Genomic DNA, 25670 nt, shown 5'->3' on the forward strand with positions numbered 1-25670 from the left:
AGATGATGCTGTCATTTTTTGACTAATAAATTCATCAGAATATCAAAACAAATTGCAAAACTATATAAAAAAGATATCCAAATGGTGCGAAAATTGGCAGTTGACCCTAAATAACGAAAAGTGTGAAGTCATCCATGAGTGCTAAAAGGAATTTGTTAAACTTTGGTTACACTATTAATCAGTCAAATCTAAAGGCTGTAAATTCAACTAAATACTTAGGAATTACAATTATGAACAACTTAAATTGGAATGAACACGTAGAAAGTGTTGTGGGGAAGGCCAACCAAAGACTGTGTTTTATTGACAGGACACTTAGAAAATGTAACAGGTCTACTAAGGAGACTGCCTACATCTTTCGGAGTAAGAGGTGCTATCCAAAATTTTTGGGACTGCTGCTGCCATCTGTTGAAAACCTTATCTTTGGACTAATGGTCACCATCACCCGCGAAGTAGTTCCCATCCACATGTGCACACCGATCCGAGGGCTTCTGCCACTGGTCAAATGCTTTCTGGAAATCCTGTTCTTTGAGGGTGTTTATCACCGCCAGCTATGCTTTTTGAATCATCTCTAGAGAGTCGAACCGATGGCTTTTCAACTTGAGTTTCAGTTTTGGGAGTAGCGCGAAGTCGCCAAGGTGCCAAATCTGGCGAGTACGGTGGGTGGGGTACAACTGCCACGTTGTTTTTTGCCAAGAAGGTCCTGGTGAGCAAGGACGTGTGACAGGGCGCGTTGTCGTGATGCAGCAGCCAGTTTCCTTGACGCCAAAGTTCGGGCTGTCATTGCCACACGTTTTCACGGAGCCATCGCAAAATGTCATAGTAGTACACGAAATTCACTGTTTGATTGGGTGGGATGAATTCTCTGTGCAAAATTCCCTTGGTATCAAAGAAAACAATGATCATGCTCTTCACTTTGGTCTACACCTGTCTCGTGGCTCTTCCACTGGGATGATTGTTGCTTTGTCTCTGGGTCATAACCGTAAACCCAGCTCTTGTCACCAGTGATAACTAGTGACAAGAAGGTTGGATCATCAGATGTGCTCTGGCGAAGGTCCGTGCACACTTCAACACGCTGTGCCTACTGATTGGCAGTCAAGATCCTTGGCATAAATTTTGTGGCAACACGATGCATGTCCAATTCATCAGTCAACATTCGTTGACATGTCCCATAACCAATACCCATTTCATCCGCAAGGTCTATAATACTTCGATGTCGATCCGCATGAACCAGTTGTTGAAGTTTGGCAACAATGTCTGGTGTTGTGCGGCTAACGGGCCTTCCAGTGTGAGCATCATCTTCGGTGTCTGTACGGCCGGCCCTGAACTGAGCAAGCCACTCAAACACATGCGTACAGCTCATGCTCTGTCCCCCGAACACTTGTTGAATCATTGCATGGGTCTCCGTAGCACTTTTCCCAAGATTCACACAGAATTTGATGCACATGCACTGTCCTGTTCGCGGATCCATCGTAAAATTGCCACGCAGCAAACGCAGGAGTACATCGATAAAGTTTAAAGGAGGGCAGCACGTTTTGTATTATCACAAAATAGGGTAGAGAGTGTCACTGAAATGATACAGGATTTGAGACAGACATCACTAAAACAAAGGCGTTTTTCGCTGCGGAGGAATCTTCTCACCAAATCTCTATCATCAGGTTTAACCACATGATTAATATGATTATTTAATACAGGATCGAACTTGGCAATTAATTCTACTTGTCCTAAAAAGTTTTCATTACCTGGATTTCCCAACATTTCATGGTCACCTCGTAATGGAAGATTTATTTTGGCAAGAAAACATACTTTGGAAAATAACCTTAACAAAATCGATCTTGATCTGTTTTCTTTGATCTTCAGTTGCATAATCAATTAATTTTTATATTTTAATTTTCTGCAAAAGCACTTTCCACATGCACAATTCAGTAATATGATTGTGGGACAGTTCATAGTTAGAGAGAACTTTCATAAGTCCTTGCAAGTCTCTTAAACCATTTCTTGTGGTAGCGCCAGCACTTGAATTGAACAACTTTCAACAAAAGCAATACACAGTATCTTTTGTCTGGGAATATACAATCCATGTTCGCTTACCTTTTTCATCATTTGAAAGATGATGGAAGCAATGAAAAACAGTAAAAAAACCTTCTTGTCTCATTACCCACAGGAAATGTGACTCTTTTCACTTATGTCTTGTGAATCTTCCTTAATTGCTCTTATCCTAAAATTGTCTTTGGCAATATATAGCCAGATTCCCGGCTTGCTAAGATCATCAACTTAAGGCTGTTACCTTCCTTTGATGATTTTCTTTGATCTTGGCATGCTGCAGTTTCCTCTGCAGTAACAGTATTATTAGCTATTTCCACTAGCGGGACAGTTTCATCTGCCACTAGTTATTGCACAAAACATACAGTTCTTCAGAATTATCTACTGATGAAGGAACTTTAGTAGCACTACATTCTTTAATGTCATGCTGTGCATTCACTGAAACACTGTCAATTGAGTTTAAAAATTTATTTTATGAATGCTTTTGCCAGAACTGCTCTTTTAGGATGTCACACCTATGTTTTCTTTTTTCAGCATCCAACAAGTATTTACAATCCATTTGACACTCTAGCATAAAACAAACCACAGGTTCTAATAGCATCAGACACAGACCGCAGACTGCCTAATATTCCTGTTACATTCCTGTGTATTTTGGCCATTTTCAGGTACCTCGTCGTATAGTGATTTTTGAACGTGAATATCTGCTGTTATTGCAGAACACAAGTACTCTTTCTTCTCTTTCATTCTTATTTCTGAAACCATAACCTCTCTCCTCTCCAGTAATTCTCTGCTTAGTAACTGAAAGTTTGAGTCCCCCATGATTATTTCATTTTCATCTTCTGCATGTGACATCAGCATGTACACCTGACCTATAGTTGTTGGTGTTGGTTTGGAGCTTTCTGTTAAAGAAAGCTTAAAATTGATAATAATATGAATAATCTCTAATGGTAGAGCACTTACCCGCAAAAGACAAACGTTCCAAGTTTGTGCCTAGGGCCGGCACACAGTTTTAATCTTCCAGGAAGTTCCATGTCGTTGCACACTCCACTGCAGAGTGAAAATTTCATTGTGGAAACATCCCCCAGGCTGTGGCTAAGCTGTCTCCACAATATCCTTTCTTCCAGGAGTTTTAGGCTTACAAGGTTTGCAGGAGAGCTTCTGTGAAGTTTGGAAGGTAGGAGACGAAGTACTGACAGAATCAGAGCTGTGAGGACAGGTCATGAGTCATGTTCATGTAAGGCAAAGGTCCTAAGTTTGAGGCTTGGTCCGGCACACAGTTTTAATCTGCCGGGAAGTTTTATACACACATTTACTTACAAGAATGTTCTTTCATATGCAGAATTCACTTGTAAAAACTATAAAATCTTTGTCTCCCCTCATCCTCTGTTTTGAATGACCTGCCCCTCCTAATCCTCTTGGCTCACTGAAGAAGAAACTAACAGTTCCGAAAATAAGAAATTGTTTTTTCTGCTTCGAATAGCAGCATTATTACCATTTCATCCCCTGGCTGGTCATTCTGTCTCCTTGCCATGTTCTCCTTCATGTTGACATCTGATGACAATAATAGAATCCAACAGTGCTCCACTGGAAAATATGTAATATAAATAATACCAATGTTATTTGCTACTAAGGCTGTAGTTCAGTGAACCACAGACTTCTTCTGAAGATTTGAAGCACTCATTAATTAATGACTGGCTATGCAGGCTTGAATTTTTGAAAAACATGAATTATGTAATCCAAATCAAGTTTTGGCACACAGTTATGATAGCAATCACACAATTTTGTATTCTTTTGTGGCAGTTTCTATTAATAATTGATGCACATTACGGAATCACTTTGCGAGCTAATGTGTTAAAAGTACCAAAACCGTTAAAACTTCAATGTTTTAAAAAGATTGTTTTTTAATTTATCCCTGTTGTGATTTAAAAACAGCTACAAACTGCTAGGTGATTTGAGATATAAATTTATGGTTACAAGTAAGTGTGATGGGTAAGGGATTCATTTAGCACTGTCCCTATGCAATTCACTGGATTCTTGAAATGCTTGCTCATATTCTCAAAGAATACCATTAGTATTTGAAAATGCTGTTGATACATACTAATGAAAAACGTAGAAGCTTCATAGTTTTTGCAGGTATATTGAAGGTACGATTGCAGTAGATGCTTGCTAATATCAAACTTAATGTTGACTGTAATTGTTTTTTGTTTCTGCTCTTCTTAAGCTGAAAGTTGCAACTCTGCTGCAAGATCTACTGCAAGAACGTACCGATGCTCTTATGGCTGAAGATAAACAGAGAGAAGAACGAATAAGGCAGTATGAACAAGCTGGTTTGGAGGCTCATCTCTCGGAACAAGGCTGGTGCCGGAGGGTTGTCCAGTTGCTAGCAAGCCAGGCTCAAGTTCCTGCAGAAGGCTTCAATAAGGTAAGTTTCCTGGTATAGGAAGAGTTTAATGAGGATGACAAAGGAAATTTAGATTTATTTCCATATTTGTTTATGAAGGTGGATAATTATTAGTGAGAATATTTTTGTTATTTCTTTTACTTCAGGAGAAATCATTAAATCACATGAATTTAATTACAGATTTCATTGATGTGTATGTGTTACCTGCCAAACCCAATTTCAGGATGAACTAGTTTCACCTACCTCAGACTCGTTCATCCTCTTACTGAGAGGCTAAAACAGTTTAGCCTAGGTCGAATGGTTTATCATAGTTAGAATTTACATGCTTTAGGATAAACTGATCTGTCCTAGTCTGAACTAATTTCACCTAGTTTGTATCTTCTATAAGCTTTTCAAAGTAAACTGAATAAAGGAATAGAAATAAAATAGTCAGTATTATTCATTAAAGTTATTTATTAATTGATCAGTAATTTCACATTTATCACTAGATCGACTTATCTGCAAATTGGTTATTTACTTATTTTTGGCACTTGGAATTGCAGCGTATTTTTTCTTACAATTGCATTTGTTTGTTGTACAGTTTTTCATGCAACTGCATTTCACAAAGCCTTATCCAACGGAATGTTTTGTGGTTGCAATCCTTAAAGATATTTCAATATCCTGGTTAATATCTCCCACATCTAAAAACTTCTTAATGCAGACATCAAAATCAGCTCTAAAAAATAAAATAAAAAAGAAGTTTTTATATTTTATTACAAAAAATTATGAAAAATTTTAATAAAATTACACCTGCAATAATGTTGGGAGAGCCAGTCCTGACAAAACTCTACCATCTGGTGAGCAAGATGTATGAGACAGGCGAAATACCCTCAGACTTCAAGAAGAATATAATAATTCCAATCCCAAAGAAAGCAGGTGTTGACAGATGTGAAAATTACCGAACAATCAGTTTAATAAGCCACAGCTGCAAAATACTAACGCCAATTCTTTACAGACAAATGGAAAAACTAGTAGAAGCCAACCTCGGGGAAGATCACTTTGGATTCCATAGAAATATTGGAACACGTGAGGCAATACTGACCTTAGACTTATCTTAGAAGAAAGATTAAGGAAAGGCAAACCTACATTTCTAGCATTTGAAGACTTAGAGAAAGCTTTTGACAATGTTGACTGGAATACACTCTTTCAAATTCTAAAGGTGGCAGGGGTAAAATACAGGGAGCGAAAGGCTATTTACAATTTGTACAGAAACCAGGTGGCAGTTATAGGAGTCGAGGGACATGAAAGGGAAGCAGTGGTTTAAAATCCATGGAGAAGAAATAAAAACTTTGAGGTTCGCTGATGACATTGTAATTCTGTCAGAGACAGCAAAGGACTTGGAAGAGCAGCTGAACGGAATGGATAGTGTCTTGAAAGGAGGATATAAGATGAACATCAACAAAAGCAAAACAAGGGTAATAGAATGTAGTCGAATTAAGTGGGGTGATGCTGATGGAATTAGATTAGGAAAGGAGACACTTAAAGCAGTAAAGGAGTTTTGCTATTTGGGGAGCAAAATAACTGATGATGGTCAAAGTAGAGAAGATATAAAATGTAGACTGGCAATGGCAAGGAAAGCATTTCTGAAGAAGAGAAATTTGTTAACATCGAGTATAGATTTAAATGTCAGGAAGTCGTTTCTGAAACTATTAGTATGGAGTGTAGCCACGTATGGAAGTGAAACATGGACAATAAATAGTTTGGATAAGAAGAGAATAGAAGCTTTCGAAATGTGGTTCTACAGAAGAATGCTGAAGATTAGATGGGTAGATCACATAACTAATGAGGAGGTGTTGAATAGAATTGGGGAGAAGAGGAGTTTATGGCACAACTTGACATGAAGAAGGGACCGGTTGGTAGGACATGTTCTGAGGCATCAAGGGATCACAAATTTAGCATTGGAGGGCAGCGTGAAGGGTAAAAAACGTAGAGGGAGACCAAGAGATGAATACACTAAGCAGATCCAGAAGGATGTAGGCTGCAGTAGGTACTGGGAGATGAAGAAGCTTGCACAGGATAGAGTAGCATGGAGAGCTGCATCAAACCAGTCTCAGGACTGAAGACCACAACAACAACAACAACAATAATGTTTTTGAAGTATGTCGTGTTTGGTGCCAACTTTGTAGAGGCCCTCATCAGTCTTTTGAAGTATTACTCCAATTATGTTTCGAAGGTCACCTCTGCCTTTATCTACATCTGGGATAGGTATGGTTACGTTGTCTCCAATGCAGCTGGTGGATGGGATTTGCCATAGGAAGCTTTCATGCTTTTAACTTGTTTTTTTAATTTTTCTAGCATTTTGAATGCCTTTTGTGTCAATTTTCACAATGTTATCATCATCACTGTCTTCGTACTGTTCAGTATTGCTGTCATCTTTGATTGCCTTCTTTAGGTCATCTTCATCCTAAATATCATTTATGATTTGTTGAGGCAACGACGAGGAAGTGGAAAATCCTGCTCTAGGTTTGACTCTGAATAATGCTTTGTAAGGTGATTTTTTTTATGCCTGTGTGGTTAGTCAATTTTTCATGAATCGGACATACCTTAATCCTTCCGACCACTTCGTCGAATTGTTGTCCTTATCATATTTTCAATGTCTTGGTTGGCATGTTCAACAGAACCCTGACTTTGGTTGTGCCTTGGTTTTCCATGCACAATTTTCAGTTCTGACAAAAGCTTTTCGAGTTCACGTATAACATTATTGACAAATTCTCTGCCATTATCAGATGGAAGAATGCATGGCGCCCCAACAGTTAGGAATATGTCATTCAAATGATAAGCCACTTCTTCAGTCCTCTTTGATATTAACGCATGAAGGAAAACATATTTTGTGAGATGGCTTTGGTATACTGGATTGAATTTTAAATTCCCATCTGGTTGTGTTGGGAAATCAATCAAATTGACTTGGCATCTACTATTCATTTCCGAATGGAGAATTGGCTTTGAAACTAGCCCTCTTTTCTTTTTTGTCTTCTTTTGTTGACAAACATCACACATTGATAAATAGAGGCATTTCCTTTGTGATATTGGCAAATATTTTTGCTGCCTCGGCTAACATCTTATCACGACCACCATGAGCCACAGCTACATGAGCTGTGTCAATCACATCATTAAGTTCGTCAGCCGGAACAAAGTATTTTATATTCGTTTCACACCATGCAATGAGTTTTTTCACTTCATTAATTTTCAAAACAGCAAATTGTTTGTCTTCTTTCTTGTAATAATGATCTTTTTTCCAACTTTTCTGCCTCTTCTGCTTGTTTAACCAAATCTGCATATTCATCTACTGATAACACATTATAATGAGAAGACTTTTTGTTTTCACTCTGCAAAATTTCCTCCAGAAACTTTTCTCTCCACAGCTTTTGATTGGCACTCGTCAATGCAAAATACCGTTCAAAACAAAGAACAGTGCAAGTGAAGAGCGGTTGACAAGTGCGAGGGGCGAGCCAGAGATGATTCGGGGATTCCTGTTCATACAGGCAGCGACATGCGGTCTGACTATGCAAAATTAGTTCAGACTAGGACATACTAGTTTATCCTAAAGCATGTAAATTCTAACTACGATAAACCAATTCAACCTAGGCTAAACTGTTTTATCCTATGAGTAAGAGGATGAACGTAACATATGAATCAAAGTATTGTGTTACAGGACCAACAATGGCTCCATAATAACTTTCCACAAAGGTGCTGTGGGGGGGTGAAGTGGAATTCATTTGCACAGGAGTGGGCATTAAATAACAAAATTTATTTTTGGTGACCTATCAAGGCATATAACTGTGTGAATCACAATACTCTCCTAGATAAACCAAGATTTCATGGCGTTGATGGTATAGGCAAAAAAGGGATAATGTCATATCTGGCCAAAATAATGCAGAAAGTGGTACTTGATAATTCAAACAGTGTAAGCAGGGGAGATTCTTCTAACCAGGGAGAAATCGATTACAGGGTTCCACAAGGTGCTCTCTTAGGTGCACTATAGTATCTCATATATTTAAACAATCTTCCATGTAATACAGGATTAGTTCTTTTTGTGGATGACACTAGTGCTCTGCACATCTGGAGGTACCACACCAATGACGAGGATATAATAACTAGAGTGGAAACTTCACAATTTTTAGGCGTCCATGTTGATGAGAATTTAAACTGGGGAAAAAAAAGAACTCATTTTGAAATTCCTAAAACAATGTAGTCCAGTCACTATGGAAAATCCAGGATGGAATAATGACAATATTATGAAAAGGATAGATTGCTACTCACCATACAGCAGAGATGTTGAGTCACAGATAAGCCAAACAAAAGGACTGTTAAACAAGTAAGCTTTTGGCCAAAAGGCCTCCTTCTGAATTTGACAAAGCACGCATGAACGCGTGCGCGCGCCCACACACACACACACACACACACACACACACACACACACTTTCTCTCTCTCTCTCTCTCTCTCTCTCTCTCTCTCTCTCTCTCTCTCTGATGGAGAGGCAGTGTTCCTGAAACAGTGACTGCATCTTCAGGGTATCAACAGACTCGTTCTGCTAACCACATTAGCGATGATCACACATGAGAAGGACAAGACACAATATCTCGGCATATTTGATAACAGCTATTTGAACCCAAGCATGTAAGGCATCCAATCTGCAAAACTGTGTAGACAGTAAGCTTTCTACAGGCTGTCATCAAGAATAATACAGGATCACTCGTAGCTAGCTCATACTGTAAGAGTTGAAATGTCAGAAACTGTCAAGTAGAATAATTGCCAATTCCATGTTGAAGAACTATCATATGTGAGTAACTATTTTATCCAAAAACCATCTGCTCACTTTGGATCTATAAGTTATAAGCCTACATGAGTATTTCCACTTGCCATGTATTGCAGAACACAGAAATAAACACAGGCCCAAGAGCACCACCATTGCTGAATTCTAGAGGAGGGTATATGTGTAGCTCCCTGTCATGTCTCCCAGCATTCCATATAGATAAATGACATGCAGATTTCCCAGCTGATCATACTCATAATTTTAGGAGACTGTACCACTTTGTTGGATACTTGTGCAGCCAGAAAGCCAGTATATACCACATTACTAAATAAAAAAAAAAAAAAAAAAAAAAAAAAAAAAAAAAAAAAAAAAAAGCTCTGCGGAATCAACTTTTACTGTCTAAATTAAGTTTGTGACGAGCAAAGGACATTTGACTGAAGTAGGTAGTTAGACACAGATCTAGTGCTTGCAAATTGATTGGATTGACAAAAAGAGCAGAAAATTCAACAAAACTATATCACAAGCTTTCTTCATTAATTCAACCAGCTGCATGTAAGAACTGAGGGCGGCCTCAAAACACAAGCAGCTGGCATCATTTGTGCCAATATGAGCCACAGCTTGCAGCCAGCTATACTCATTCCACCCACTAATTGCCTGCAGAACCTGCTTCACCCTTTGACAGACATCCCATGTGGAGTGTGGACACTGGCCTTCACATTCTCGAGCTGTCTGCGATTTCCCTGAGAAGCTCTCTTTTACTTACTTAATGTGGAGCTCTCGACTAGTGAAACCATCCTCTGCACTTGACCAGGTCATACAGGGTTGCCTGCAGAAACCCCTTCACCCTCTGATGGACATACCGTATGGAGTGTGGACACTGGCCCTCATTCATGAGCTGCCTGTGCTTATTTCCCCAAGGAGCTTCATTACTCACTTAACATTAGAGCTCTCAGTTAGCGAACCCACTCTCTGCACTTGACCAGGTCATTCAGGGAAATTAGCCACAGCGCTAACAGACAGATGTTCTTTCAGCAATGGGCTCTACACCAAACCTGTTTTTAAGGCATGAGGGGTCAGCCACATGGCCAGTACGCACTTTTGACTTATGCCCAGAAAATCATGACGCTTCGCTGTTCATCATTCACCCTAAGGTGAATGGCAACCATGTAAGACAGGCTTATCAGAAGGCACTGCTGTGTCAAGGATCCCAGGCAATGCTAAAAGCTCTGGAGGCACCGCAACTCTCACGATAGATGCCTTGATGACTTTACAACCCAGGGAAGCAGTTTGAAATACACAACTGTTTCCTGCTATTGATCAATTCTCTCGGCACACGTACTCAACTGGCACACTTTACATATGTTCAGCCATACAGCAAAAAATATAGTACTAACCTAACCAGTTATCATTTTCAAGTGCAGTCTACAAAGAAACGGATCAGAGGTTTATAACAAGTATAAGTTTGTCAGTTTATACCTGTTGTATCTTTGAGCTGTTTCCTTGTCGACAGCACTTGAAAATGGACTGTAAGACCGAAATTGGCCAATTCTGCAAGATACAATAAAGTGAATACTTGACAAAAACAGCCAAGACAGAAAACTTCAATTACAGAATGATAAACCCACAGTGGGAGTTACCATTAAAAATACCAAATATTGCGCAAGATGTAAGCTCATTTGCAAATGAGTTGACCCTGCTGAAGTGAGATAGATGCTAAGAAGTAAAGCAAGTATACACATATCACTTCAAAATTTTATTGAATACTACTACTACTATTACTACTACTTAATATTTTTTTCATTTTTTGAAAAATGGCTAACCTCCACATTTTTCTTCTTTCTTCGTAATTTTTTAAAGGGGATTCATGAGTCTTGAGTACTTAGGCCCTGATGTAGCTAAATCTGCCTGTGGGAAAGCTTAATTTGCAACAGAATAACAAAACTGACTTCTTGATAGATGACATAGTAATGCATAAAGTTGGATATGAAACCATGAAGTTAGCAGATAACTGCAGCTCTGCAAAGATGAAATTAGCAGCAAGTATGACACCTTTGCCACAGTCATTCAGTGATGTCCCCATGAAACCTGAAATTTCTAAAGATGTGACAAGGGCAGGTAAGCAACACCTGAGTACAGCCACTGTGGAAAAAAAAAGAAAAAAAAAAAAAATGTTATCTTCGTACAGCTATCCTTTGCATTTATTAAGCTGAATGAGAGGACATTTCTTGGACACTGTCATTGGCACGGAACTGTTTCTGTTGCTCGAGAGCAGGACTTTGATTAGTGAACCTAAAAATGAAGATTTATTGGACACACTGGAATTTTTGGATTAAAAATTTTGGGCAAGTAAGTTATCAAGAACTTGTTAATGCTATTTCCTTTCCTTTAATATTTTATTCTTAACATGATACACTCATTTAATTTATATTACTTGACTTCCGTTGCATGCCTGTCTCGTTACCAGTTTACACAAATAAAATTCTTTTTTCACAATCCAGCAAACATTTTTTGCTTCTGGTGTAAATTCTAGTTTTTTATAACTCAGATACTTTTCCACATCAATTCAGCAAAGTATTGACTCTGTTTTAGCTTGTGATACAGTTGAACATTGAAGAATTTTACACATCCTATTTCATTTCATGAATTCTCATTGATGTCTATTACTGGTAGAAGTGACTTTTATTCCTTCAAAGCAGCACAAAATGAGTATTTGTGAGATTAAAATTTGACTGTTTGCTGTGAAACATTTACAAGCTTGTTGAGTTGTCGTCTGGGCTTTGTCTGAATTTGATTGAGGTCCTTTGTTGGTATGCTTTTGCCACCAGGAAAAGATTTTGTTTAGCAGTCCTGTAAAGACAGTCTAAGGTAATTTATGTACATTAGACCAAATACCGATATTTGTGTGCCTCCCTATCTTATTCAACCTGTCCCTAATTCAGAGTTCAGTTTTGTTAATGTGGTTAGGGTAATCAGTGTGACACTATGCTTCCTGTTATGAAGGTAACAAGTGGTTCAAATGGCTCTGAGCACTATGGGACTCAACATCTCAGGTCATCAGTCCCCTAGAACTTAGAACTACTTAAACCTAACTAACCTAAGGACATCACACACATCCATGCCCGAGGCAGGATTCGAACCTGCGACCGTAGTAGTCGTGTGGTTCCGGACTGAAGCGCCTAGAACCACTAGGCCACCGCGGCCGGCTGAAGGTAATATTCCATCCATATGACATGGGTGCTGTAAATGCCATAACACTTTAAGTTTTCCAAGTAAATTTTCTTTGTGATGAACACAGTCAGAGGCCTCAACAAGGACACAGAGTATACCGATAGTATTTCTTTTTTAGCTCTGCCAGGAGTTGTGGATCATATATGGCTTTATGTATAGATAATTATTTGTGAAAGCCAAACTGAGAGGAAAGTAACAAATTATACTGTGAAAAAATCATTAAATGGTTTGTTATAGTCCGCTTACTTAGAAAATTAAAACTGACATGTTATAAGAAGTGATTTGCTTATCCCAGTTTTTATGGTTAAAAATCACTATTGCACATTTGTCAGTCAGGAAATACCACTTGAGCACTATCTGATTACAGTGACAGAGCCAAAGTAACAGCAGATACTAATAATGTGCTAGTTACTACCAGAAGAAAATAATCACACTTGGTGGGCTACTGATTTCAGTGTCATCGTTCCTGCGTTAAGTTTCTACTAAATCAATTTTGCCTGCCTCATTGTTTTTATTTGTTTGTTGCTTAACAAAGCAGCTAGTCAGGAGCTTTATCCTTGAATGCATTGATGGATTGATTCAAAACTGTTGGACACTAAACAACATGGTCAGTAGTGCCCTTTCTCAAGATTGTGGTACTGGTTTATGAGTAGTAGTTAAAATAAAAAGCAAAGGTATTATAACTACAGCCACAGTAGTAAAAAATTTCACATGGAATCACCAGTGTATCTGTTCAAACTGTTGTCACACATTAATAAAACAGTAGATGGCAGGTTGATCACAAAACTAATAGGATGAGCAAGCCATATTTAAATTGCACAGCAGTCCGACACCACGCAAAATGCGAACGATTTACTTATACCTAAAATTGAGAGCAGGTTCCTCAGTAGACCAAACACCGCTTCCTATTAGTAGACAAAACACAGGACATTAATGCACCATGAGTGGGATGCCAAAAACAGTGCATTCCAGTGGATCTCCATGCACAGGAGGTGAGGATGCATCATTGGGCTGTGTCCAATATGAAGGTGAGTGAGGAACACTTCATCCCTTCTCAGATATCGAAAGGAAGTGTACCATGAGTGAGTAATTGGTTTGATTGATGCAGTTTTTTCTTGGCCACTTCCAGCAATTGTCTTTCCCACTCTCCCAACACTCTGTCACCCGTGGCACATATGGGATGTTACAGGAATTGTTGTATTGTCCTGGCAGGCTGCTTTTGCTGTTCTGTCAGTTTTCTCATTCCCCTCGACCCACGTGTACCCAGGCACTCAGCAGGAGGCCACCTCTTTATTTTGCCTGTGTAGCAGGTGACTAATGCCTTTGACCATCTGAACTATCCTATCTGCTGGGAACATTTGCTGAATAGCTTGCAGAGCACTAAGAAGGTTTGCATAGACAAGAAACCTTCCACAGTGAGAAGTCTCGTATGCTCCAGTGCCTTCTTGATCACCCAGAGCTCTGCGTAGTACACTGAGAAGTGAGTTAGTAGGGGGATTTTAATGATTAAAGCTGGGAAGATAACAGAACACTGCATTGTCCACTTGCTTTGAACCATCAGTAAAAACTGCCATGTGCTGACAATACTTCGATAAAATGACATTAAAAATCCTTTTTAAAACCATATGCGGAGTGTGAGCTGTCCACTTGTAATCAGTGAGCTAGTATCTATGTAGCAGTTTGTGCATTTCATTTTGTAACAGTGATTATTAGTATCGCCTTCAATGCCATCTAAAAAACACTGAACTCGTTTTGTTGGTAGTCTGAGTTTGTTGTCTGCCTGTGTGCTGTTCACTTGTGTTCAGTGGACTAGTATTTACTTTAGGCAATAGTGAAAATTCTGCAGAGCAGATTTTAGTGTCTGTTTATCCTCCTAGTTTATATTTTGTATACATTCACCTCAGGAGTGCCACAGCCAGATAATTTTCACCCTCTTGGGGCTGTGTTTGTACTTTCTCTGTTACACCTGACTGCTTTGTATTTATATACGGATATGGGCTATGCTTGTTGTGAGCATTCATGAAGAGAATTGGCTGCTGCCTGTAAACAGTTGGATGGTGTGTTGGGCACGGTTGACAGGCTTCTGGTTCCTGCTCAAAGCTGTGGTGACATCGGGGCATCAGTGATGAGGCTGCAACACCTTTATGCCATTGGAATCCCCTGGTGACCTGGTTGTCACTGTGTCTTCTGACACATAACATCTGATTGGTCTGTCTTCACTCAGAAGGGAGAGTGACAGACAGGATGGGTTTGTGTGCCACTGAGCAGAAAATGAAAGAGGGAATGGGCTACTGACTCCTTACGCCTTAGCACAAGGCTGAGAGAGCAGGTGTGGCCACAGGTCTCACAAGGAATGTTAAGACAGGTTGTTGTGGTCTTCAGTCCTGAGACTGGTTTGATGCAGCTCTCCATGCTACTCTATCCTGTGCAAGCTTCATCATCTCCCAGTACCTACTGCAGCCTACATCCTTCTGAATCTGCTTAGTGTATTCATCTCTTGGTCTCCCTCTTCGATTTTTACCCTCCACACTGCCCTCCAATACTAAATTGGTGATCCCTAGATGTCTCAGAATGTGTCCTACCAACCGATCCCTTCTTCTAGTCAAGTTGTGCCACAAGCTCCTCTTCTCCCAAATTCTATTCAATACCTCCTGATTAGTTATGCGATCTACCCATCTAATCTTCAGCATTCTTCTGTAGCACCACATTTCAAAAGCTTCTATTCTCTTCTTGTCTAAACTATTTATCGTTCACGTTTCACTTCCATACTTGGCTACACCCCATACAAATACTTTCAGAAACGACTTCCTGACATTTAAATCTATACTCGATGTTAGCAAATTTTTCTTCTTCAGAAACGCTTTCCTTGCCATTGCCAGTCTACATTTTATATCCTCTCTACTTCGACCATCATCAGTTATTTTGCTCCCCAAATAGCAAAACTCCTTTACTACTTTAAGTGTCTCATTTCCTAATCTAATTCCCTCAGCATCACCCGACTCAATTCGACTACATTCCATTATCCTAGTTTTGCTTTTGTTGATGTTCATCTTATACCCTCCTTTCAAGATACTGTCCATTCCGTTCAGCTGCTCTTCCAAGTCCTTTGCTAATGTCATTGGCGAACCTCAAAGTTTTTATTTCTTCTCCATGGATTTTAATACCTACTCCAAACTTTTCTTTTGTTTCCTTTACTGCTTGCTCAATATACAAATTTAATAACATCGGGAATAGGCTACAACCCTGTCTCACTCCCTTCCCAACCACTGCTTCCCTTTCATGGCCCTCGACTCTTATAACTGCCATCTGGTTTCTGTACAAATTGTAAATAGCCTTTCGCTCCCTGTATTTTACCCCTGCCACCTTCAGAATTTGAAACAGAGTATTCCAATCAACATTGTCAAAAGCTTTCTCTAAGTCTACAAATGCTAGAAACGTAGGTTTGCCTTTCCTTAATCTTTCTTCTAAGATAAGTCGTAAGGTCAGTATTGCCTCACGTGTTCCAACATTTCTACAGAATCCAAACTGACCTTCCCTGAGGTCAGCTTCTACCAGTTTTTCCATTCATCTCTAAAGAATTCGTGTTAGTATTTTGCAGCTGTGACTTATTAAACTGATAGTTCGGTAATTTTCACATCTGTCAACACCTGCTTTCTTTGGGATTGGAATTATTATATTTTTCTTGAAGTCTGAGGGTATTTCGCCTGTCTCATACATTTTGCTCACCAGATGGTAGAGTTTTGTCAGGAATGGCTCTCCCAAGGCTGTCAGTAGTTCTAATGGAATATCGTCTACTCCTGGGGCCTTGTTTCGACTTAGGTCTTTCAGTGCTCTGTCAAACTCTTCACGCAGTACCGTATATCCCATTTCATCTTCATCTACATCCTCTTCCATTTCCATAATATTGTCTTCAAGTACATCGCCCTTGTATAGACCCTCTATATATTCCTTCCACCTTTCTGCTTTCCCTTCTTTGCTTCGAACTGGGTTTCCATCAAAGCTCTTGATATTCATGCAAGTGGTTCTCCTTTCTCCAAAGGTCTCTTCAATTTTCCTGTAGTCAGTATCTATCTTACCCCTAGTGAGATAAGCCTCTACACCCTTACATTTGTCCTCTAGCCATCCCTGCTTAGCCATTTTGCACTTCCTGTCGATCTCATTTTTGAGACGTTTGTATTCCTTTTTGCCTGCTTCATTTATTGCATTTTTATATTTTCTCCTTTCATCAATTAAATTCAATATTTCTTCTGTTACCCAAGGATTTCTACTAGCCCTCGTCTTTTTACCTACTTGATCCTCTGCTGCCTTCGCTACTTCATCCCTCAAAGCTGCCCATTCTTCTTCTACTGTATTTCTTTCCCCCATTCCTGTCAATTGTTCCCTTATGCTCTCCCTGAAACCCTGTACAACCTCTGGTTCTTTCAGTTTATCCAGGTCCCATCTCCTCAAATTCCCATCTTTTTGCAGTTTCTTCAGTTTTAATCTACAGTTCATAATCAATAGATTGTGGTCAGAGTCGACATCTGCCCCTGGAAATGTCTTACAATTTAAATCATGGTTCCTAAATCTCTGTCTTACCCTTATATAATCTATCTGATATCTTCTAGTATCTCCAGGGTTCTTCCATGTATACAACCTTCTTTCATGATTCTTGAACCAAGTGTTAGCTGTGATTAAGTTATGTTCTGTGCATAATTCTACCAGGTGGCTTCCTCTTTCATTTCTTAGCCCCAATCCATATTCACCTACTATGTTTCCTTCTCTCCCTTTTCCTACTCTCGAATTCCAGTCACCCATGACCATAAAATTTTCGTCTCCCTTCACTACCTGAATAATTTCTTTTATCTCATCATAAATTTCATCAATTTCTTCGTCATCTGCAGAGCTAGTTGGCATATAAACTTGTACTACTGTAGTAGGCGTGGGCTTCGTGTCTATCTTGGCCACAATAATGTGTTGACTATGCTGTTTGTAGTAGCTTACCCGCACTCCTATTTTTTTTATTCATTATTAAACCTACTCCTGCATTACCCCTATTTGATTTTGTATTTATAACCCTGTATTCACCTGACTAAAAGTCTTGTTCCTCCTGCCACTGAACTTCACTAATTCCCACTATATCGAACTTTACCCTATCCATTTCCCTTTTTAAATTTTCTAACCTACCTGCCCGAATAATGGATCTGACATTCCATGCTCCGATCCGTAGAACGCAAGTTTTCTTTCTCCTGATAACAATGTCCTCCTGAATACTCCCCGCCTGGAGATCTGAATGGGGGACTATTTTACCTCCGGAATATTATACCCAAGAGGACGCCATCATCATTTAACCATACAGAAAAGCTGCATGCCCTCGGGAAAAATTACGGCTGTAGTTTCCCCTTGATTTCAGCTGTTCGCAGTACCAGTACAGCAATGCTTTTTTGGTTAGTGTTACAAGGCCAGATCAGTCAATCATCCAGACTGTTGCCCCTGAAACTAAAGACAAGGCTGCTGCCCCTCTTCAGGAACCACACATTTGTCTGGCCTCTCAACAGATACCCCTCTGTTGTGGTTGCACCTATGGTACGGCTATCTGTATCACTGAGGCACGCAAGACTCCCCACCAATGGCAAGGTCCATGGTTCATGGGGGGGTACAAGTGGGTAGAGCAGTTCAAAAATGGTCACAGCTCAGTAACTGATGAATACTGTTCTGGCCGACCAGTTGCAGTTTCAACTCCCTCACTTGAAAGTCGAATTGATGACATTATTTGTGCCAACCGCCATGCGACTGTGGAAATGATAGTTGATTAGGTTCAAGTTAGTACTGGTATGGTTCATAACATTATCTGTAAGAAGCTGAAGTACCGCAAAACATGCAATATGGGTCCCAAAGGAGTTGACGTGGCTACACAGGGAAACAAGGCTGAGAATGTGCACAGAGTTAAAGGAACATTATGAAAGAGAAGGTGAGCACTTCCTCAACAAAATTTTAGTTTGTGATGAAACTTGGATTCACTATTATGAGCCAGAATCAAAAAATCAAAGCATGGAGTGGAAGCACACCAACTCACCTGTCAAGAAAAAATTCAAGACCCAAGCATCAGCAGAAGAGTCATGTCGACTGTGTTTTGGGATGCTGAAGGTCGAATTTTTTGTGGTTATCTCAAAGAGCTGCGTACACTGAACAGCCAATACTACCGGATGTGCTTTTAAACAAGGTGAAGTCAGCCATGTAAGAGAGACGACGTACATCTCACAGGTGAGCTGTGATTCTCTAATAAGACAATGTACATCCTCATATTGCTCAACAAACCCGTGAACCCTTTGACAAACTAGGCTCTGGAGTACTGCCTTATCCCCCTTAATGTCCTGATCTAGCACCTAGTGTTTTCCACTTGTTTGGTGCACTGAAGGAGGCATTACGTGGGAAGAGGTTCCAGGATGAGGACGTGAAAAAGTTTGTGGGAAATTGGTTCAAACATCAAGATAAAGAGTTCTTTGCAGCCGGAATAAAAAAGCTTGTAGCCCATTCGAACAAATGTCTAAATGTTCAAGGGGATTATGTTGCAAAGTAGAAAAAGTTTTGTTTTGGAAAAATAAACGCTTTTTTCTCCAGACCAATTTGTCTGTTTAATTATTGAATAACCCTTGTAAATAACAGTTTGTAAAAATATCATTGATATTAATAATGTGTTGTACTGAAAATCTGTTTTTTCTCCATTGAAACATTTTTATTTTTTTTAATTTTTTTTATCTCCTACAAAAAAAAGAGGAGGCATGTCGAGTATCAGACATTCGACCAAGACAACATGGTCCAATTGCTGCCCATTGTGATTGATAATTTGAATAATGGGATTAAATGTAAAACATTGTTGCATAGATGAAACACTGGGTGATCAATATGCACATAAAAAAGACCAAGAGTGTTACAAGTTTTCTGGAAAATCCTTCTTCAGAGATAATAGAATGCACATACAGATATTCATACAGCTGCATGACTATGTTGTCCTGGCTGACTACATTGTGCTTGCACTGTAGTTGGTTGTATCAGCAGAGTGGGCAAGGGGACAAAGAAACTAGGAGGGAAGGTTGGGGAAGCGTGGCTGATGGCTGGGAGCGAGGCACAGAAGACTCACAGAATAGGAATGAGGCAGGAGGAGTTACACACGTGTGGAGCAGCCATTGAAATTGTGCTAGTTATTTCTGTGACTGTGTGGTCAACTCCACTCTTGGCCACAACTTGGCAATGGTAATTCATTTTGGTCTATTCCTGATTGGTAATTGTCAGCATAAAATGCGCTGTGCAGAAGTTAACAGCAGAGCTGGTATATGATAAGAGTGTTTTTGCAGATTGTTCTGCCTTTAATAGGATATGATGGGTCTGTGATGAACTGAAATATGATTTGCTGAATGGGTCCATCAGACAGGCTTTGTGCCTAGTGGTGGGACAACCAACTGTTTTCAACAACCAACTGGTCAGTCGATCGTCGTTTCCTCCATCCAGTTTTTTTTTTTTTTTTTCCCCCAGTCAAATAAAAAAAACTAAATGAAACTAGTCTCCGTGGCCATGTCAGCTATATGAATGTTTTCACTCACTCACTTGGGTCAAGTGGTTTCACTCAATGTGAGACAGTCGACTGAAACAAGACTCCATCAGCTGTGGCTGTTATATGAATGTTTTCACTCACACGCCTGGTTTGAGTGGTTTCATTCAAAGCGAGACAACTGACTAAGATAAGTATCTGTCAGTTACATCAGTTATATACATGTTTTCACTCAGTCTCTGGGTTTGAGTAATTCACTCCCATACTTTCTCGCCATTTCCCAGGGTGGGGGGGGGGGGGGTCTTTCGGGGGGTGGGCACATGGTGCCGCTGCCATGGCTGCCTCCTGCTGCTGAGAAAGTAGCGCAGTGGCTGGTGCAAGCGTAGCACTACTAGAACCCGTGCCAGCAGCAGTAGGATGCTGATGTGGAGGGTGCAGGACGCTCAGATACAACTAAAACAACTGATTGGTTTCACTGGAAAAGAAAGAATGAATAACTCAGTCAGTGCGCAAAACACCGCAGGATTGTGTCGACTGTTTTCATTCAGTAGCTCCAGTGGACTTGTTTCACTCAAAAGAACGAATGAATAATTCAACTGATACGTAAAGCTACAACCGAATGAGTCAGTTGTTTTCCGACAACCGACTGAATCGATTATTTTCTTTCGATTGCTCCCAACACTAATTGCACCTTGGTCTTCCAGAGGGTAGTGTGATGGGAGAGTGGACTAGGATATTTCATAGATTTGGTGGGCAGTAGAATAACACTATGGGAGGAGTGAGAAGAACTGTAGATAGGATATTTTTTGTTTCCAGCCATAATGGTAAGTAATAGAAGCCCTGGAGACAACATGATTAAACAGCGAACCTCCCACACTTGCAGTCACTAGCAATTGCAATAGAAATGGGTTGCTCTCTTCATTAGAGATATGACATATTTCTGTAATGGGACTTGATGAAGTATATGGCTTTCTTTGTAATTTATAAAGAAATTCAGACTAGTAATTTTCTTATTTGATAAAAAAAAATGGAGGCTGGTCCTGTTTATCTCCCCAGTCAGTCAGTTATTATTTACGCAATGAAGCCTACTCAACGTAGTATATTTCTTTCACAATTTTTTTTTCAGTGTTTTCAACTGCAGTATTATCTGTGCAGGTTCGACGGGATGACTTCAGTTCTGCAGTATCCCAGGAAGTGCCTGTTTTAACACACCATGATGCTGTAGAGAAGGCCGCAGGCGCAGTGCTTGCATTGGCACGAGGACCATGTCAGAAAGAATATCGCGGAAACAGTCGGCTAATTTCAGTAATTAATGAACTCCGTGTGTGGTACAGTGAACTAGCATCACGAGAGACACAGCCAGATGGACAGTACTTCTCTGGTCTTTTTGAGCTTTTTGATCAACTTAGTATTGAAGTTGGAATCAAAACTGGAACTAAAGATGAACTTTGACTGTGATTGAGTGTGAAATAAATTGTGCATTATATGAAAGTTCCTAGGACATGGTTCATAGTCTTATGATTTTTTGTGTATGTGTTTGTATAAATAGTACGTGGACTTTTGCAATTAAATTTGAGACTTGATCCGCATACAAAACAACAAAGGGACACTCTGCTAAGTGGAGATTGTTTTGGATGGAAATAGTATTTATGGAAGTATGTTGAATTCATTTTTTATTAAAATTTGAGATGTATTTATTTTTTGTAGCTTGTGCAGCTAATAATTTTAAATTTATTTTTGAAGGGAGAACTAAGCTTTTTCATTTTGAGGACTTTTCATTTGGAATACTGCATTCATTGAAAAAAGACAGAGAACAGGCAGTTTTGAGAGAATGGGTAGAACCAATTATGAGCAAGTTTAAATCCTGAGTCCATATTTGTTATTTTTTTTATCACAACAGAAATATAAAGCACACTCAAGAAAAGTTTTCATGAGAAATGTCTGTAGTGTAACCAGGTGATTGTTTCCTACCTCATGGGCTGCTGCAGAGAAGGAGAGATGAGGGAGGAACAGGACCTGCCTCTACATCACAGGATAAGCAACACACTGCATCCAATATTGCATACACAATGCCTGTTACACTGCTGTAGTGCACTGCATTGTTTCGGAATGATCTGTATTGGTCTGAAGTCATCCAGCTTCCACAGATTCCTCCACTCTCAAGAAAGTCCCAAGTCTTAGTGTGTGATTGTAGTAGCTCAGTGAAATCCAGTCCGTGAATTAGGTTCCCTCACGTTTCCCTGCAATGAGTGCTTTGAAGTGTTATTGCTGTATTGGAAACAAGACAAAACACTTCAAGGGTTCGATGCCAGTAATATATGCAAAATTATGAGACTTTGTTGCATCCCAGGAAATACGAGGGATGTGGAGAGAGAGAGAGAGAGAGAGAGAGAGAGAGAGAGAGAGAGAGAGAGACTCTCTCATACTTCCCTATCATTATGCCCAAACTCCATTGGCATACAGTGGGTGCAGATCCAGGTAATATGATACTTTTCCTTGATATTTGCGTGAATTTCCTATTGTATGTCATTCACATATCTGCTCATTTTGAGTTCATTCTTTGGCCAATTTTGAATTAAGAACAATGTTAATGACCATGTAAATAAATATTGCTGTGGTGCAGTTAAAAGCAAGTGAAAACTATAAATGTTGTATTTCCTGAGTATATGGAGCTCTGCTGTATGGTCTGATGATGACAGCATCCTCCTGTGTAAAATATTCGAAAGGTAAAATTGTCCTCTACCAGGTGTACCATATGAAATGAGTGTTAAGATACAAATGTGTCAATAGGGAACATTTGTTGTGAATGAGCCTTAATTTTTTTTTTTTTTTTTGTTTGGTTGGTATGACATCTGTCAAAGATATTCACTATACATCAAGTCATGTAACAAACAACATATGTTTTCATCATGTTAACAATGTCGAATTGTGTATCAGAACGTGATGATTTACGGAAAGCATTAATTTTTTGTTTTCATTTGAAAAAAAGTGCTGTCGAGGCATATGGTGATCGTGCTCTATCAGAAGCAACATGCAAAAGATGGTTTCAACGGTTCAGAAATAATGATTTTGATGTAAGAAATGAAGAACATAGAAGACCACCAAAAAAGTTCGAAGATGCCGAATTGCAAGCAATATTGGATGAAGATGATACTTTAAGTCAGAAGCAAATGGCATCAATGCTAAATGTTGCACAACAAACATTATCTGACCGTTTGAAAGCTATGGGAAGATCCAAAAGTGTGGAAAATGGGTGCCACATGAATTGCATGAAAGACAGATGGAAAACCAAAAAACTGTTTGTCAAATTTTGCATCAAAGACATGAAAGAAAATCAATTTTGCATCGAATTGTTACTAGCGATGAAAAATGGATTTATTTTAAGAATCCTACGGGAAAAATCATGGGTTAATCTGGGACAACCATCAACATCGACTGCAAAACCAAATCGATTCGGCAAGAAGACAATACTCTGTGTTTGGTGGGATCAGAAATGTGTGTTGTATCATGAGCTTCTAAAACCCGGTGAAACTGTGAATACTAATTGCTACAGACAACAAATGATCAATTTGAACTATGCATTGACCGAAAAAAATACCATAATAGGCCAGAGGACATGGCAAAGTAATTTTTCTACACGACAATGCACCTGCACACAAAGCAAAACTGGTTCAGGATACAATCAAAACACTTGGCCGGCAGCTGCTACCCCACCCGCTGTATTCACAAGACTTGGTCCCTTCTTACTACCATTTGTTTTCATCAATGGAACACGCATTGGCTGAGGAACACTTCCATTCCTACGAAGAAGTCGAAAATTGGGTGTCTGATTGGTTTGCTTCAAAAGACGAACATTTCTATTGGTGTGGTGTCCACAAATTGCCAGAAAGGTGGTCAAAATGTATAGAAAGCAATGGCCAGTACTTTGAATAAAATGTTTTTACTTTTCAATTCAAAATTAGTGTTTCATCTTCACAAAAAAACGCTCATTTCATTCAGGTACACCTGGTATTCTGACGTCTTGAGTGGGGACTACTCAGGAGGATGTCATTAGAAAAAAAACTGACATTTTATAAGCCTCAGTGTGAAATGTTAGATGCCTTAATCATGTAAGTACAGGGTGCGGCTGCATTCATAGCATGATTTGACTTGCGTAGTACAATGATGTACTGTAGGCCTGCATGCCAGCTCGAGCTGCATTCGTGTACTACTGAGCTGCCATTTCGAGAGTGACAGTGATATGGAGTGGTCGAGTGCACAGCATCGTGCCTTTGCTGTTGAAAGTTATTTAAAGAATACTGACTCTGTTATTGCAACCCAGCGTCTATTTCGGCAACATTTCAACCTGGGACGTCATGGGAAAGTTCCAGATGGATGGACCATTGCGAAGCGGGTACATGCCTTTCTTACAACAGGTTCTGTTTGCAATGGCAAATGGGGGAGAAGTGAAAGAACTGTGCGGACACCAAAAGTCATGGAAAATGTTCGTGCTGCACTATTGCGTAGCCCAAAATGATCTGCTCGTTGTCATACACAAACTGTGAATATGTCTGAGCTGTCATTCAGGAGAATATTGCATGCAGATCTGGAAATTAGGCCTTGCAATTGGGTTTCACGTGAAACATTCTGCTTAACCATGCATGATCTCCTACGCCAAAATCCACAAATGTTGCACACCAGCCTGATGTCAGATGAAGCTCATTTCGAATTATGTGGTTCAGTGAATAAACAGAATATGTGTTATGGAGCGATGTAAACCTGCATGAAATGCACATCAAGCCCTTGCACAGTTCTCATGTCACAGTGTAATGTGGAGTTGCTTCCTTTGGGATTATTGGCCCTTACTTCTTTGAGGATGACAGCAGTTTGGCTGTAACTTGCCGTTGTGCAGAGGGGGCATCATTTGACAGGAGTCATATTCAAAAAGTAATCCATGCAATGGATAATGACTTACACATTAGTAAATGGCATACCTTTAACTATTAATTGACATAAGAGCTAATAAATAAATTACAGTTACTGCCTGATGGTTTGTTTTTAATATCCTACTATGAATGCCGCTGCACCCTGAATGTTGGAGAACTAAAAGGGCAGTGGACAGGTTGAAGTTACATATAGTGGGAAGGAGTCAATTGCTATGGCAGGCTTAAGAGGATTTTTGAGCTGTTGAGTACATGGTTATCAACATGCAATTAATATGGACAGTGTAGGACTAGGACTAATAATCAACAACAAACTAGGAATGCCATTGAAGTACTACAGACAGTATAGTGAGTAGCTTATCATAGTCAAGACAAGACACAAAGTTAAGACCCACAATAGTAATACAAGGATAAGTATCTACTAACACTGCAAATGGGAAAGGGATAGAAGAAAATGTAAGACGAGATATAAACAACAACATGAGGAAAAGATAGATTGCTATTCATCATAAACATGAAATGCTGAGTTGCAGAAAGGCACAACAAAAAGACACTTTCACATTATCTTTCTGCCAAAGCCTTCTTCAGAAAAGGAAACACAAACATTTATTCACACAAACAAGCACACCTCATGCACCTGGACTGGAAGGCAATTTTCACATAGAATTACGTGACAGTTTCATCCCAGCCCGAGCTGCTGGAGATGGGGGTCTTATGTGTCTGAGGTGTGCTTGCTTCTGTGGATGAATGTATCTGTC

The 25670-nt window shown here is 39.6% G+C and overlaps 1 protein-coding gene across 1 annotated transcript in view; it reads left to right on the top strand.

Annotated features, from left to right (window-relative positions):
* The window catches only part of LOC126474182 (nucleotide exchange factor SIL1), a 113024-nt gene extending 91543 nt beyond the window's left edge, over window positions 1–21481 (top strand). Inside the window, exons 5-6 of the mRNA XM_050101644.1 lie at window positions 4262–4462; window positions 21146–21481. Coding sequence (XP_049957601.1) covers window positions 4262–4462; window positions 21146–21442 — 498 coding nt within the window. The 3' untranslated portion in view covers window positions 21443–21481. The remainder of the gene's footprint in view (window positions 1–4261; window positions 4463–21145) is intronic.
* The last annotated feature ends 4189 nt before the right edge of the window (window positions 21482–25670 follow it).

Source organism: Schistocerca serialis, chromosome 4 (assembly GCF_023864345.2).
Source record: "Schistocerca serialis cubense isolate TAMUIC-IGC-003099 chromosome 4, iqSchSeri2.2, whole genome shotgun sequence".
Classification (NCBI taxonomy): Eukaryota; Metazoa; Arthropoda; class Insecta; order Orthoptera; family Acrididae; genus Schistocerca; species Schistocerca serialis.